The sequence below is a fragment of the Astyanax mexicanus genome, chromosome 1 (genome assembly GCF_023375975.1).
Source record: "Astyanax mexicanus isolate ESR-SI-001 chromosome 1, AstMex3_surface, whole genome shotgun sequence".
NCBI classification, from domain to species: domain Eukaryota; kingdom Metazoa; phylum Chordata; class Actinopteri; order Characiformes; family Acestrorhamphidae; genus Astyanax; species Astyanax mexicanus.
Genome location: NC_064408.1, coordinates 21,064,236 through 21,077,335, shown reverse-complemented (window position 1 = coordinate 21,077,335; position 13,100 = coordinate 21,064,236). Strand labels below are relative to the sequence as shown.

At 43.7% G+C, this 13,100-nt stretch overlaps 1 protein-coding gene across 1 annotated transcript; it reads right to left on the bottom strand.

Moving 5' to 3' along the window:
* Positions 1–859: 859 nt before the first annotated feature.
* Positions 860–12,778, bottom strand: LOC103043336 (cytochrome P450 2J1). Its single transcript, XM_049474635.1, has 10 exons — positions 12,178–12,778; positions 11,091–11,192; positions 10,380–10,542; positions 10,070–10,219; positions 4,210–4,370; positions 3,927–4,103; positions 3,636–3,777; positions 3,157–3,344; positions 2,015–2,156; positions 860–1,230 (listed from the first exon to the last, which is right to left on the bottom strand). Exons 1-10 carry the CDS (start codon positions 12,307–12,309, stop codon positions 1,055–1,057), a joined length of 1,533 nt encoding a protein of 510 aa, XP_049330592.1. The 5' UTR covers positions 12,310–12,778; the 3' UTR covers positions 860–1,054.
* Positions 12,779–13,100: the final 322 nt, after the last annotated feature.

Sequence of the window (13,100 nt, the reverse complement as noted above, 5' to 3'; positions counted from 1 at the left end):
TATCTCAAACTGCAAAATACATAATACTAATACTAATCAATTTGCACTAATCTTAAATAAAAATACAAGTACAGGTTTGTAAACTTTACACTACTACACATTAAATAGGCAATATCTGGAATTACAATATTAAATAAACAAAGTAATTAAACAAAGTACTTAAACAATTAACTATAATTGAAGAGAAAGTGGATTAAATCCCATGTACAGCACCAGTCAAAAGTTTGGACACACCTTCTCATTCAATGTTTTCCTTATTTAACTTATTTACTACATATATACATGTAGATTCAAATAAATATTATTATTATTATTATTATTATTATTATTATTATTATTATTATTATAGGTATGAAAACAATTAGGCAACACATATGGAATTAGAAAGTAAACAAACAAAAAAAGTGTTAGCCCTCCACAATCCCTGACCTAAACCTGATTAACTGAGATGGTGATTTGAGGTGATTTGGGATGAGCTGGAGCTTCACAGCGTGAAGGAAAAGCAGCAAATATTGTTTAACACCTCCAGGATTTGTCCTCAAAGATAAATATGGATTCTTAGTAGAATCTAAAGAATGAGACATATGTTGTTTTGTTTAACACTTTTTGTTTACAAAATAATTCCATATGTGTTCCTGTATAGCTTTAATATAGCCTACAATATTACATTTACAATGCAATGCAATGCAAAATCATAAAAAGAAAGAAAACACTACACTACAGAAATCTGTAAAAAAAAATCATTAAAGCTTGTATTGTTAGTATGATTTTAAGCGAAAATTATTTGTTGGTTGATTCATTTATACTCATATGAAAAAGCAGGACACCCCATGAAAAAAATTGTCATTTGTAAAATATGTAAACATGTGAAAATTGAATCTTCATTTAAACAACATTTAATTAAATAAGGACATAAAATGTTAGGATACCCCCCAAACATTTATTAGGCTGTCTTATTTAAACCTCTTCAGACAGTGAACATTGTAAACTCACAATAATGTTAAAAACAGGATTTACTAATGTCAAGTAATGTATGCAAAATAAAAAAAACAGTTCAGCGTGAGGACACACAGATGTGGAAAGGTTTAGGAGACAGTAATGAAGCTCCATGGGCCTCCATGCTCAGCTTCACACCTTGTGGAGCGGAGATTGTAAAGCGCTGAAGGACAGAGGTGAAGAAGAGGAAGATCTCCATGCGTGCGAGATTCTCTCCAAGGCACGCTCTCTTTCCTGGAGAGATGTAGGAACAAATCGTCCAAATTTGAACTTTGATTAAACCATTCACTATTTATCACATTTAGATATGTTCTTGTACAGCCTTTTTGTTTGACTCTGGAACTGTGAAACTATTACTCATCTGACATCTGTATAGGATGTTTATGCATCCTTTACAGGCAAAGACAATATTTTGCAGCATTTTAGATCTACCTGAAACTGCAGAGTTATTTAGTTTACAGAGAAAATGGCAAAATCAGAAGTGACACTAATCTTTGTTTCCATGACCGTTGGCATGTCAGTGTAAATTACATTAAAAGTAAAAGAGAAGACCATGTTTCTGGAATGTCATTAAACATGTTCACACTAGTACGCACCACTTCTCACCTAAAAGTTTTAGTAAGGCAGAAATATGACAAAAATAAAACAATACAATAGAAGCCAAATTGGGTAGTATACTCTCAGGTGCTCCTGCACCCAAAATAAGTGTAGTCAAAACAGCTATATTTATATTTAAATTACACAAACTGTGCATATACCTGGTCATTCCTGATTACATAGCAAAACTGTTATTATGGGGATTTATAACAGTATAAAGACACAATAAGTACACAATAGCATTTATTACTGTAGGTTTAGTTATCAAAGGTGGGATTTTAAAGCTCTGTTTCAAATGTTTATTTGCTACTATTTGGTACTATTAGACAATAGTACCAAATAATCTGGCAACCATGTATTTTGTATATGTATTATTTACAGTAGGTGCATCTTCGGCAGGTGTGCATGTACAATATGTTACCTGCTGAATAAGGAAGAAATGCCTCCCTGTTCCGAAACTTGCCCTGGTCATCAAGAAAGTGCTCGGGATAAAACTGCTGTGGTCTTTCCCATTGTGTTTTATCATTCAGCACAGATGCCAGGTTGGTGACTACCACAGTGCCCTTCAGGAGGAATATATAAAGTAAATAAATACAATAAACATTTACAATAAGTGCACTAATAAGCATCAGAGCAATTGCACTTCAGAAAACAAGATTCAGATGGGTGTATATATGTGATAAAACTGTATTCAAATGGCATGGAAATTCTTGTTTTTTTTCTGTTATACAGATGGAAGAGCCACATTTTTAATTAATAACAACAAATTAAGTACAGTGCAAATGGTTTAATGCATTATTAACAACTGTTTACTTATCTTAGCTATTTAAACATAATTGGAATTAATTTACATAAACAAAGAAAAATACTAAAATAATAAGTGTTTTTTTTTGTTTGGTCTATCTAGATTTCTCCTAGATACCAAAAACCATTATAGTGAAAGCTAACATTAACTGTCCCAATGAAAAGCTAGCTTTTAGAACAGACTTTTTCTTAGGTAACTTCAAATTACAAATGTATTACTTTTAAGTCTAGCAAACATGTATTATTCCATTGTTATTAGATCTTGTATTTACTAGTAAAGTGGAAACTTAACATTTTTCTCAATGTTTTGCTTGATATTACACACATATCTTAAGGATTTCTATTTAAGTATTCATAGAATACATAGAATTTCATATTTGACAAGAAACACTGCTGAAAATCCTAATTGTAATTTCAACAAAAATATTTTAAAAAATTAAATGAATCTGCACCTGCAAAAATAATTATAATTAAACATGCTTTCCTGAACTTTATTTTAAAATCATTTAATGTCCTCCAAACCTTGCGTTTCATTAAAGTTGTTTAGTTTTTATGTCTTTTTTTTTAAACATGCAGAATTTGGGGCTGATTCCTGTTACTGGTCTAAAATATTAAGTGGAGTTGAGATTGGACAGGCTGCCTTCAAAGCCCTCAAAGAGCCTTCTCTGCAGAGAAAAGGGGGGTTGTATCATCTACATAAATGGCTGTTATGGAGACCAAGGCCTGTAAATAAGTTAAGAACGTAAATCATTACAATACCTTAGGAATGAAGTAGTTGCACACTGTGGTGTCTCTTCCAGCACTGTGAGGTATTCCCAGAGGCAGGATGTTGCCCACTCTCTGGATTTCATGTAATACTGCCTCAGTGTACGGCATGCTGGCTCTATCCAGCAGACATGGCCGTCTGGATTGTCCGATCACACAGTCAATCTCAGCCTGGACCCCCTCTGGACAACAGCAAAAGACTTTTATTATGCTTAGGAATATGGCAACTAAAACTACTCATTCAGTCCACAAGTACAAATAGAGTTATATACTCATGGCACAAGTGACTTATATGATGTCCCATGAGCCATAAGGCATGTACTGTAAGTGCGTATGTTATTGGTATTGGTGCTAATATGGGCCTTTCTTTAAATTACATTAAATAGCATTATGCTATTGGCAATCAGAGAAATCAGTAATGTGAAGTAACTTTCATTTACAGTATTTAATTTACCTGGATGACATATACCTACTCTGGACTTCAGGATGTTTGGCCATGAGGAGAAGACCCCAGCACAAGGTACTGGTCATGGGTCCTGTCCCAGCTTCAATTAGGTCCAGAACACAGTGAGCCAAATTGTCCACACTGAAGGCAGCATCCGTATCTCTCCTTCGCTGAAACAAAACAGCATGAAGCCAACAGTTTTACTCAGAGTCTTACCTAGACAGAGTTTGCATTTTAATTAATAAATGTGTAGACCAAAATAGTTGAGACCAAACAGACACCAGTGTACAGAAGGTGCTGTTGACTTGAGATGTCCTACCTTGTCTATTTCCCCAATATAAACATCAGAGAAGTCACGGTGGACAAATGGATCCCAATCCTTCTTGTGCATCTCAATCTGCTTCTTCAGAAATCCCACCATTGTGGCGTAGTTGGCCCAAATCTTGGTATGTGGTCCTTGAAAACGCTTCATAAGTGAAGGGAATTCACCATAGACCTGAAGGGATATCATTTTATGTTTAACATTATTCTCAGAAGAGTAAACTGATTATAGAACTACATTGTAAAAGTCAAGCCATAATCAAACAAGAAAAAGGCAATACCTGGACAAGTGGTGAACCTGCCAGGAGGGACGACTCTGCACTGAGGTTCAGGAGGTTCAGGAAATCAGTGTCCTCATAGTCAAAGCGCTTTCCAAACACCAAAGAGGCAATAACATTAGCTACCGCACTGTTGATAATGGGATGTGGATTGAAGGGACATCCTGTGAATTACAGATGTAATTATTCTCTGCTGTCAGTATTAAATTTAACCATCGCTGAACATAAATCATAAACATTAACGACACTAATGAGAATTTATAGGAAATCTGAATAGTAAAAGGAGTCGGGCCTCCATATTGCTAACTGTTAACATAATTAAATGCACACATACACTTTTATAAGCTCCACTAAAACAATGCAATTTAATCCCCACAGCAATATTCCTGTCAGGTCTTAGCCCTGTCTCGTGTCTCTGTGTGTCTTCCCCACGTGACCTGTGCTCCCCTGTGTCTCCCGTCTTAGTAGATTTCCACCTGTGTCTCATTTGTAGCTCCGCCCCTTCCCCAGGTGTTTCCAATCCTAGAGTGTTTCTTGTTTCCTTAAATAGACTTCCTCTGTTACTTGTCCTCGGTCGGTCTATGCACTAACCCCTGTTGTTTTGTCTCTCCGTGTTTCGTAGTTTCTCCGTTTTTCATAGCCTCTGTTCCTTGTTATTTTCCCTGTTTATTGCCCTGCTCAGTTTAGTCTTCCTAGTCCTGTTTATTTCTAGTTTCCCTTGTTATTCTCTTGTATATACCCTGCTTTGTGTTTATTTTCTAGTTTTGCTCCCTGTATATATTCCCTGTTTGTTTATCATTATTATCATCACTCGTTTGTTATTGGTTATTTGTGTTTCTTTGTTACATGTTTACTTGTTCCTCGTTTCCTTGTTTCTTTGTTATTTATTTAATAAATTATTTATTTATATCGCCCTTACCTGCACCTGTGTCCGCCTCCTCGTCTCCCTGCCTGGGTCACTTCGTGACTGAAAGACCGACCGAACATGGACACAGCAGGTTCTGCCTGGACTGGCACCAGAATGGCGATTCGTCGTGCTCCTTGCGGGACCCCGGCGCAGGACACCTCGAGGCCTCAAGGACGCCGCAGGCCTCGGGGTAGGCGCTCTAAGGGGTCCCGCCAGCCGGAAGAAGACCCCTTTTCCGGGGAGGATTTTCTTGGGGGGGCGCTAAGGGCTGGTGCGGTTAGCCTCGGTGCCTCCGTGTACCCGAGGCTCAAGGAGCGGGACCCGTGGGACTTTCTCGGGTGCGCTCCCAGTAGCTCCGAGGACGAAGAGGAGCTCTACCCTGCACCAGTCCGTGCTCCGTTACCGTTTCCCCCAGGGGCGGTGCTCTACCCGGCTCTCGGCCGCACAGCTCCAGAGGCCGTTCCGACTCCCGTCCGATCCCCTGCAGCCAAGGTGCGCTCCTCACCGGTGGTTCCAGAGCTAGCTTCCCCGGTGGCTAAGGCGTTAGCTTCCCCAGCGCCTCCAAAGCTAGCTCCTCCCGCGGCCAAGACACTCTCCTCTTCAGCGGCTAAGCCACGCTCCGTGACTGCTGTGAAACCGCGCCCCGAAATCCCCGCGGTAGCTGCCGAACCGTGCCCCGTGATTTCCGCGGTAGCAGCCGAGCCGCGCTACAGGAACTCCTGCCCAGCGAGCCAGCCGCGAGCAGAGACTTTCCCCGCGCTTGACTCAGCTGGAGAGAGTACTAATCCAGTCCGGGATTTTACGGCTACCGCACTCTCAAGCCCCACAGCTGCAGCGCCAGCACCTCAGGCTGAGGAGCTGGTTTTCATGGCGGCTGCAGAGCTGGATTCCGCCGCTGCGAACCAGCCTCTCTCTGGGACTATCTCCGCGGCAAATCAGCCGCGCTCTGGAACTCTCTCCGCGCCGGACTTTACCGGCGGCCCCGCGCTTTCTGCTTCTACAGTCTCTGCCGGCGAAGCTGCAGCTCCGGTCCGGGTTTTTATTTCAACCGCAGTCTCAAGCCCTGCTGCTGCTCCGCTGGATCTGCACACACCCAGCTCCGAAATTCTCTCGGCGGCCACGCCCATCTCCGAGGTGTCTTCGGCTGCTGAGCCACACCCCCGGACTCCTGCCGTGTCTGCAGAAGCTGTTCCAGTCTCCGTGTCTGCTGAAGCTGCTGAAGCCTCCGTGTCTGCAGAAGCTGCTCCAGCCTCCGTCTCTGCTGAAGCTGTTGAAGCCTCCGTGTCTGCTGAAGCTGCTCAAGCCTCCGTGTCTGCTGAAGCTGCTCAAGCCTCCGTGTCTGCTGAAGCTGCTGAAGCCTCCGTGTCTGCTGAAGCTGTTCAAGCCTTCAAGTCTGCTCCAGCTGTTCCAGTCTCAGTGTCTGCTCCAGCAGTTCCAGTCTCCGTGCCAGAGCCTGCTGCCCAAGTCTCCGTGCCAGAGCCAGCTGCCCAAGTCTCCGTGCCAGCACCAGCTCCCGCTGCCAGAGTCGCCGCGCCGCCAGCACCAGCTCCCGCTGCCAGAGTCGCCGCGCCGCCAGCACCAGCTCCCGCTGCCAGAGTCGCCGCGCCGCCAGCACCAGCTCCCGCTGCCAGAGTCGCCGCGCCGCCAGCACCAGCTCCCGCTGCCAGAGTCGCCGCGCCGCCAGCACCAGCTCCCGCTGCCAGAGTCGCCGCGCCGCCAGCACCAGCTCCCGCTGCCAGAGTCGCCGCGCCGCCAGCACCAGCTCCCGCTGCCAGAGTCGCCGCGCCGCCAGCACCAGCTCCCGCTGCCAGAGTCGCCGCGCCGCCAGCACCAGCTCCCGCTGCCAGAGTCGCCGCGCCGCCAGCACCAGCTCCCGCTGCCAGAGTCGCCGCGCCGCCAGCACCAGCTCCCGCTGCCAGAGTCGCCGCGCCGCCAGCACCAGCTCCCGCTGCCAGAGTCGCCGCGCCGCCAGCACCAGCTCCCGCTGCCAGAGTCGCCGCGCCGCCAGCACCAGCTCCCGCTGCCAGAGTCGCCGCGCCGCCAGCACCAGCTCCCGCTGCCAGAGTCGCCGCGCCGCCAGCACCAGCTCCCGCTGCCAGAGTCGCCGCGCCGCCAGCACCAGCTCCCGCTGCCAGAGTCGCCGCGCCGCCAGCACCAGCTCCCGCTGCCAGAGTCGCCGCGCCGCCAGCACCAGCTCCCGCTGCCAGAGTCGCCGCGCCGCCAGCACCAGCTCCCGCTGCCAGAGTCGCCGCGCCGCCAGCACCAGCTCCCGCTGCCAGAGTCGCCGCGCCGCCAGCACCAGCTCCCGCTGCCAGAGTCGCCGCGCCGCCAGCACCAGCTCCCGCTGCCAGAGTCGCCGCGCCGCCAGCACCAGCTCCCGCTGCCAGAGTCGCCGCGCCGCCAGCACCAGCTCCCGCTGCCAGAGTCGCCGCGCCGCCAGCACCAGCTCCCGCTGCCAGAGTCGCCGCGCCGCCAGCACCAGCTCCCGCTGCCAGAGTCGCCGCGCCGCCAGCACCAGCTCCCGCTGCCAGAGTCGCCGCGCCGCCAGCACCAGCTCCCGCTGCCAGAGTCGCCGCGCCGCCAGCACCAGCTCCCGCTGCCAGAGTCGCCGCGCCGCCAGCACCAGCTCCCGCTGCCAGAGTCGCCGCGCCGCCAGCACCAGCTCCCGCTGCCAGAGTCGCCGCGCCGCCAGCACCAGCTCCCGCTGCCAGAGTCGCCGCGCCGCCAGCACCAGCTCCCGCTGCCAGAGTCGCCGCGCCGCCAGCACCAGCTCCCGCTGCCAGAGTCGCCGCGCCGCCAGCACCAGCTCCCGCTGCCAGAGTCGCCGCGCCGCCAGCACCAGCTCCCGCTGCCAGAGTCGCCGCGCCGCCAGCACCAGCTCCCGCTGCCAGAGTCACTACCCCACCGGTTCCTGCTCCCAGAACTTTGTTTGGCCCCAGGTCCCACGTACCCAGGCAGGCACCGAGGTCCCCTGACTTTGTCCCCAGTACTGTGCCCAGGCTGGCTCCTTGGACTTCCCCTCAGACATTTGCCAGTCCTGGGCACCCACCCGTGTTTCTGGTCCCCATGTCTCTCCCTGTTTTGGTCCCTGTCTCTGTTTACGTCCCTGTACCCGTGTCTGTCTCTGTCTCTGTTCCCGTTCCAGTTACAGTGTTCGTTTCTGTCCCTGTTAATGTCCTCGTCCCTGTTCCCATGTCCAGTCCCGTCCAGTCTCCTGTTCAATCTCCGTCCCCTGTCCAGTGTCCTGTCCAGTCTCCGTTCCCCATACAGTCTCCGTCTCCTGTCCAGTTCCCCGTTCAGTCTCCCGTCCAGTCTCTGTCCTCTGTCCTGTCTCCGTTTCAGTCCCCGGTTTCGTCTCTTGTTTTCCCCGGCCTCTCCCCGCCGCCTGCCCCCGGGGTTCGTTTTTACGCGCCTCGGGAGCTGCGCGTTTAGGGGGAGGCTTCTGTCAGGTCTTAGCCCTGTCTCGTGTCTCTGTGTGTCTTCCCCACGTGACCTGTGCTCCCCTGTGTCTCCCGTCTTAGTAGATTTCCACCTGTGTCTCATTTGTAGCTCCGCCCCTTCCCCAGGTGTTTCCAATCCTAGAGTGTTTCTTGTTTCCTTAAATAGACTTCCTCTGTTACTTGTCCTCTGTCGGTCTTTGCACTGTCCCCCGTTGTCTGTCTCTCTGCGTTTCTCTGTCTCTCTCTGTGTTTCTTAGCCTCTCAGTGTTTCTTTAGTCATTGCCCTAGGTCCTTGTTTAGTGTTTATCTCTGTTTGTTTCTAGTTTCCATAGTTTACTCCATTTCCCTGTTTAATGTATTCATCCTCTGTCTAGTTTAGTTTCTTGTTTTATTGTCTTGTATATATATCCCTAGTTTATTCCCTTGCCCTGTTTAAGTTCATCCTGTCTAGTTTTATAGCCTCCTTGTTTATTTATCATTAGTCTCTCTCTCTTGTTTATTCCTAGTTTATTTTTCCAGCGTTTGTTTCTTGTTTATCACTAGTACCTCTTGTTTGTTTAGGTTTATGTTCTCTAGTTTCACTCGTTTGTTTTGGTTTTTGATTATTCATTTATCTTTGTTACGTGTTTACTTGTTTCATTGTTTATTTGTTATTTATTTATTAAATCATTCATCTTTCCCTTACCTGCACCTGTGTCCGCCTCCTCGTCTCCCTGCCTGGGTCATTTACGTGACAATTCCAACATCTAATGTAAGCCTTCCAAGGATTGAGGCTGGGGAGAATCTCCATATTAATACTCCTGATTTCTCACCTTGATGCATTATTGTATTCAGTTCTTATCCAATCGCCATGTAAATAGTAATATAAACTGTCTGTAAATTTTGTAACATTTTATATTTTAATACCTTGTACATTTTTAAACAGAGCAATAATGTATGTACAGTCTAAGTTATATGTAGAGCTCGACAATATATCAATATTTAATCATATTGTGATAAATTTCCTTATCGTATTGAAAAGATGCTTTAATAAGAACATTCAATGCATCATCAGTGCTTAAAGAACACAGACCTAACTGTACATTTTATTACAGAGAGTGTAAAAAAATCATATTTAACTGGGTGACATGCAGCAAAATTAAACAAAACTCACTATATAATGCATAAATGAGTATTTGAACAGCAGACTAGCAGGATCTGCCACTGCTGACTTCCTTTTGTCTGTGTGTTGAAATATGTTAAATACTTTTAAAATACTTTTATAAATATATTTTACCATATCACCCAGCTCATAGGCTGGTACTGAAATGTATTGTATTCACCAAAATTAAAAAATATATTGTAATATGACTTTTGGTTATATTGTCTAGCCCTAGTTATATGTATATGTTTACTGTATTTGACAATAAATAATAAACTTGACAATAAACTTTTTTGATTGAACTGATTTGATTTCAGTTGTCAACAGAATATTATTCATAGAAAGCTGTTTATAATGTCCCACTTGCCCACATACCTTTGTTCTTTTGGATAGCCTCACACAAAAAGACGCATTCTTGCTGAATAATCAACTCCTGCTTTCTTTTGGCTTCTCCGGATTTCTTCAGCTGAGAATCAAAAAACTGCCTCTGCCTCCTCCACCTGTATCCACTGCTTTTACATATGCCTGAACAGTTCAAAACCTTTAGTTAGATTGTTACATAATAAAGAACAGTCTAGAACCATGCATGATTTAATTTATATTACTATTTAATTCAGATCTGTATTTTATTTATAATGTACATGTAGAACATTAAGAAATACCACAAGAACATCATGAAGCTCACCATTCCCCTGGTACACTTCATTAAACAGTGGAGACACAGGGCGGTCCAGAAAGTTGTGTCCCTGAGTGAGCAGAACTTCTTCCACCAGTTTATATCCTGACACCACAACTATCTTCTGAGTAGCAACTCTGAAGCTGAAAATATCACCGTATTTCACAGACAGCTAGAGAAAAGAGAAAACAGGTACATTTTTGTTGTAAGTTGATGTTCAAGTACCTAACAAAGCATAGATGTGGAATTTTTCAGCTTTTGCAGATGTTCTGCATAATTTAAACTTAAAAAAAAGTAATTCAGTGTTTTCTGATGTGAAATGCATAATTTAATAATAAATTGCATTGATCAGATGACTGCCAGAATAAATTTTTTTTACAGTTATTGGAATAATAGGTGAATGTAAAAATGCACTATTTAGTTTTCGTGAACACTTTAATAATCATAAAACTACATAAATTTTGTTCACATTTCACGTAATTAAGCTAATGTTGGATTCCTGACAAGGTGTATTTAAATGTTTCATTTGTGAGAATAAAATATGCTTTCTCAACAGTTCTCTCATTTACACACTGTGATTTTATGAATCTGTATGATTCACCAGATATTTTTGTGGGCAAATTGTAACATGACTAATGAATAACTCTTACAATCACTCAACACCACAAGATAAATCATGACAGGCGAACAGAGGAAGCGTTTTGAAGTCTAATACTATACCTTCTCAATAGCATGCTGGTCCAAACCAACTGAAATGTTTCCCAGAAAAGGCAAACCCCACGGTCCTGGAGGAAAATTATGTGGATTTCTGCTTTTCAAAAGCTGATAAAACAAAATATACAAAAAGAAAAAGAGCAGACAGGTCCTTATGTTCAACAGGTCCTCAATGTCAACCAAGAGCATGGTAGACACTCCCTGTTTTAATAAGCAATATGCTTATTAAGGGTATATAACACATTACTTATGCATTCTTCATGTCATAATTCTTCATAATCCTCTTTTCTTAAAGCCACAAATGTCTAACACTTTTTCTAGCTGTCGTAAAGAACCTGGTATGAAAAGACAATTCAGTTCTTGTGTAAACACAGGTGAGGTTTGAAATAGTAAACACTCAAAGTCCAAACCAGTCAGGTTTTGACAGGAAACAGATAGGAGCTACAGCGACACTTACTGGCCTAATGACCAACCTAATCAAGGTAGACTCATCATCTTAACCAAACCTGACCATTTTGGTTGCCTAGCATACCAATCTGGCCAACCTGCACAATGAGGATGATCAGGCTGGTCAAAAAGCATGACCAGTTGACCAAGTGTGGCATATTTGACCAAGCTGGTTGATTATTTATGACCAGCATGACAAAGCTTGATGACCAGCATGCCAAGCAAGATCAAGCTTGTCAACTGAAAAAAAAATAATACTCCAGCAGAGTACAGATACATTATTTTAGTACTTCAGTACAGTAGTGAAGTAGTTCTACTTTGTTACTATACATCTCTGTGGATGAAGCCAGGTTGGAGCTTGCCAGGAGAACGGCACTTGTCTGACTGCACTGTGTCAAGTGTAAAGTTTGGTGGAGGGGGAATTATGGTGTTGAGTTGTTTTTCAGGGGTTGGACTTGGCCGATTAGTTCCAGTGAAAGGAAAAAAGAAAAGGAAGATTTTGGGCAATTTTATGCTCCGAACTTTTCAGAAACAGTTTGAGGATGGCCCCTCCCGTGGCCATGTTTCAACATGATTGCACCAGTCTACAAACAAGACCCGAAAAGACATGGATGAGCATGTTTGAGGTAGAAAAAACTTGACTTACCTGCACAAAGTACCTGACCTCAAGGATGAAGGTGAAGAATGCAAGCCAGGCTTTTTCATGAAAAATACAAGAAAAATATAAATATAAAGAAATATAAAAGATTAGAGGGAAATGTTTCCCCAGTATGTACATGTGGTAAGCAGTGACCTAAACTGTGCATAAATTAACAGTATATAAATGGCAAATAAACAGTGAATAAAATCTCGAGGCTTACGATAACTACTAGCATTACTGATACTGTAAGCTTATTGGTTGTCAAGATGATCCTGGAGATACAGGTAGAGCATGTTTAAAAGGCGTATAACTGGAGTTCAAAATAATAAAAAATCATGTCTGCTGAAATATTTGATATTGTTCTGTGTTAGGATATAGGTACATATTTCAGTATAAAATTATCAGACATTTATTTTACACTTATGATTTTACTCTGTTGCTTTTTATGACTTAATTCATAAAATATTCTCTGGCAAGGCATTACTTGTGTTCTTGGTGTGTTCTTCTCAGAATAAACGTGTTTCTGGTGGAGAGCAGCCAGATGAGTCTTTCACAAGGTGGAAAAAGTACTGAAAAATTGTAATTAAGTAAAAGTACCTTTACTTTGCAAAAATTCTACTCAAGTAAAAGTAAAAGTACCCATCTAAAAATCTACATGAGTAAAAGTAAAAAGTACTCAATTTAAAAATTACTTTGATTAAAAGTTACATAGATACTTTTAATTACTTGATGTAAAAAAAGTACAACAAATCATAAATTAAACCGTTTTAATGAAATATAAATCCACATAATAATTTGGATCTTTCAGGCAGTATTTTCAGTATGTTCAGACCACCCCATAAAACAAGAAGACTTGTTTTCAAGAACAAGTGGCATAGATTCTATGATACATTTTTTTACATTACATTTTTTTTAACTTGCCATTGCTT

Bases quoted from the DNA above. Each gene is read 5' to 3' on its own strand.
- LOC103043336 (XM_049474635.1), bottom strand. From the start codon at position 12,309: ATGTACATACTGGGGAAACATTTCCCTCTAATCTTTTATATTTCTTTA. The intron at 2,157-3,156 runs GTATTGTAATGA...TTCCTCCTGAAG, and splicing joins GCAACTACTTCATTCCTAAG to GGCACTGTGGTAGTCACCAA. The intron at 1,231-2,014 runs GTAACATATTGT...ACATCTCTCCAG, and splicing joins ATTTCTTCCTTATTCAGCAG to GAAAGAGAGCGTGCCTTGGA.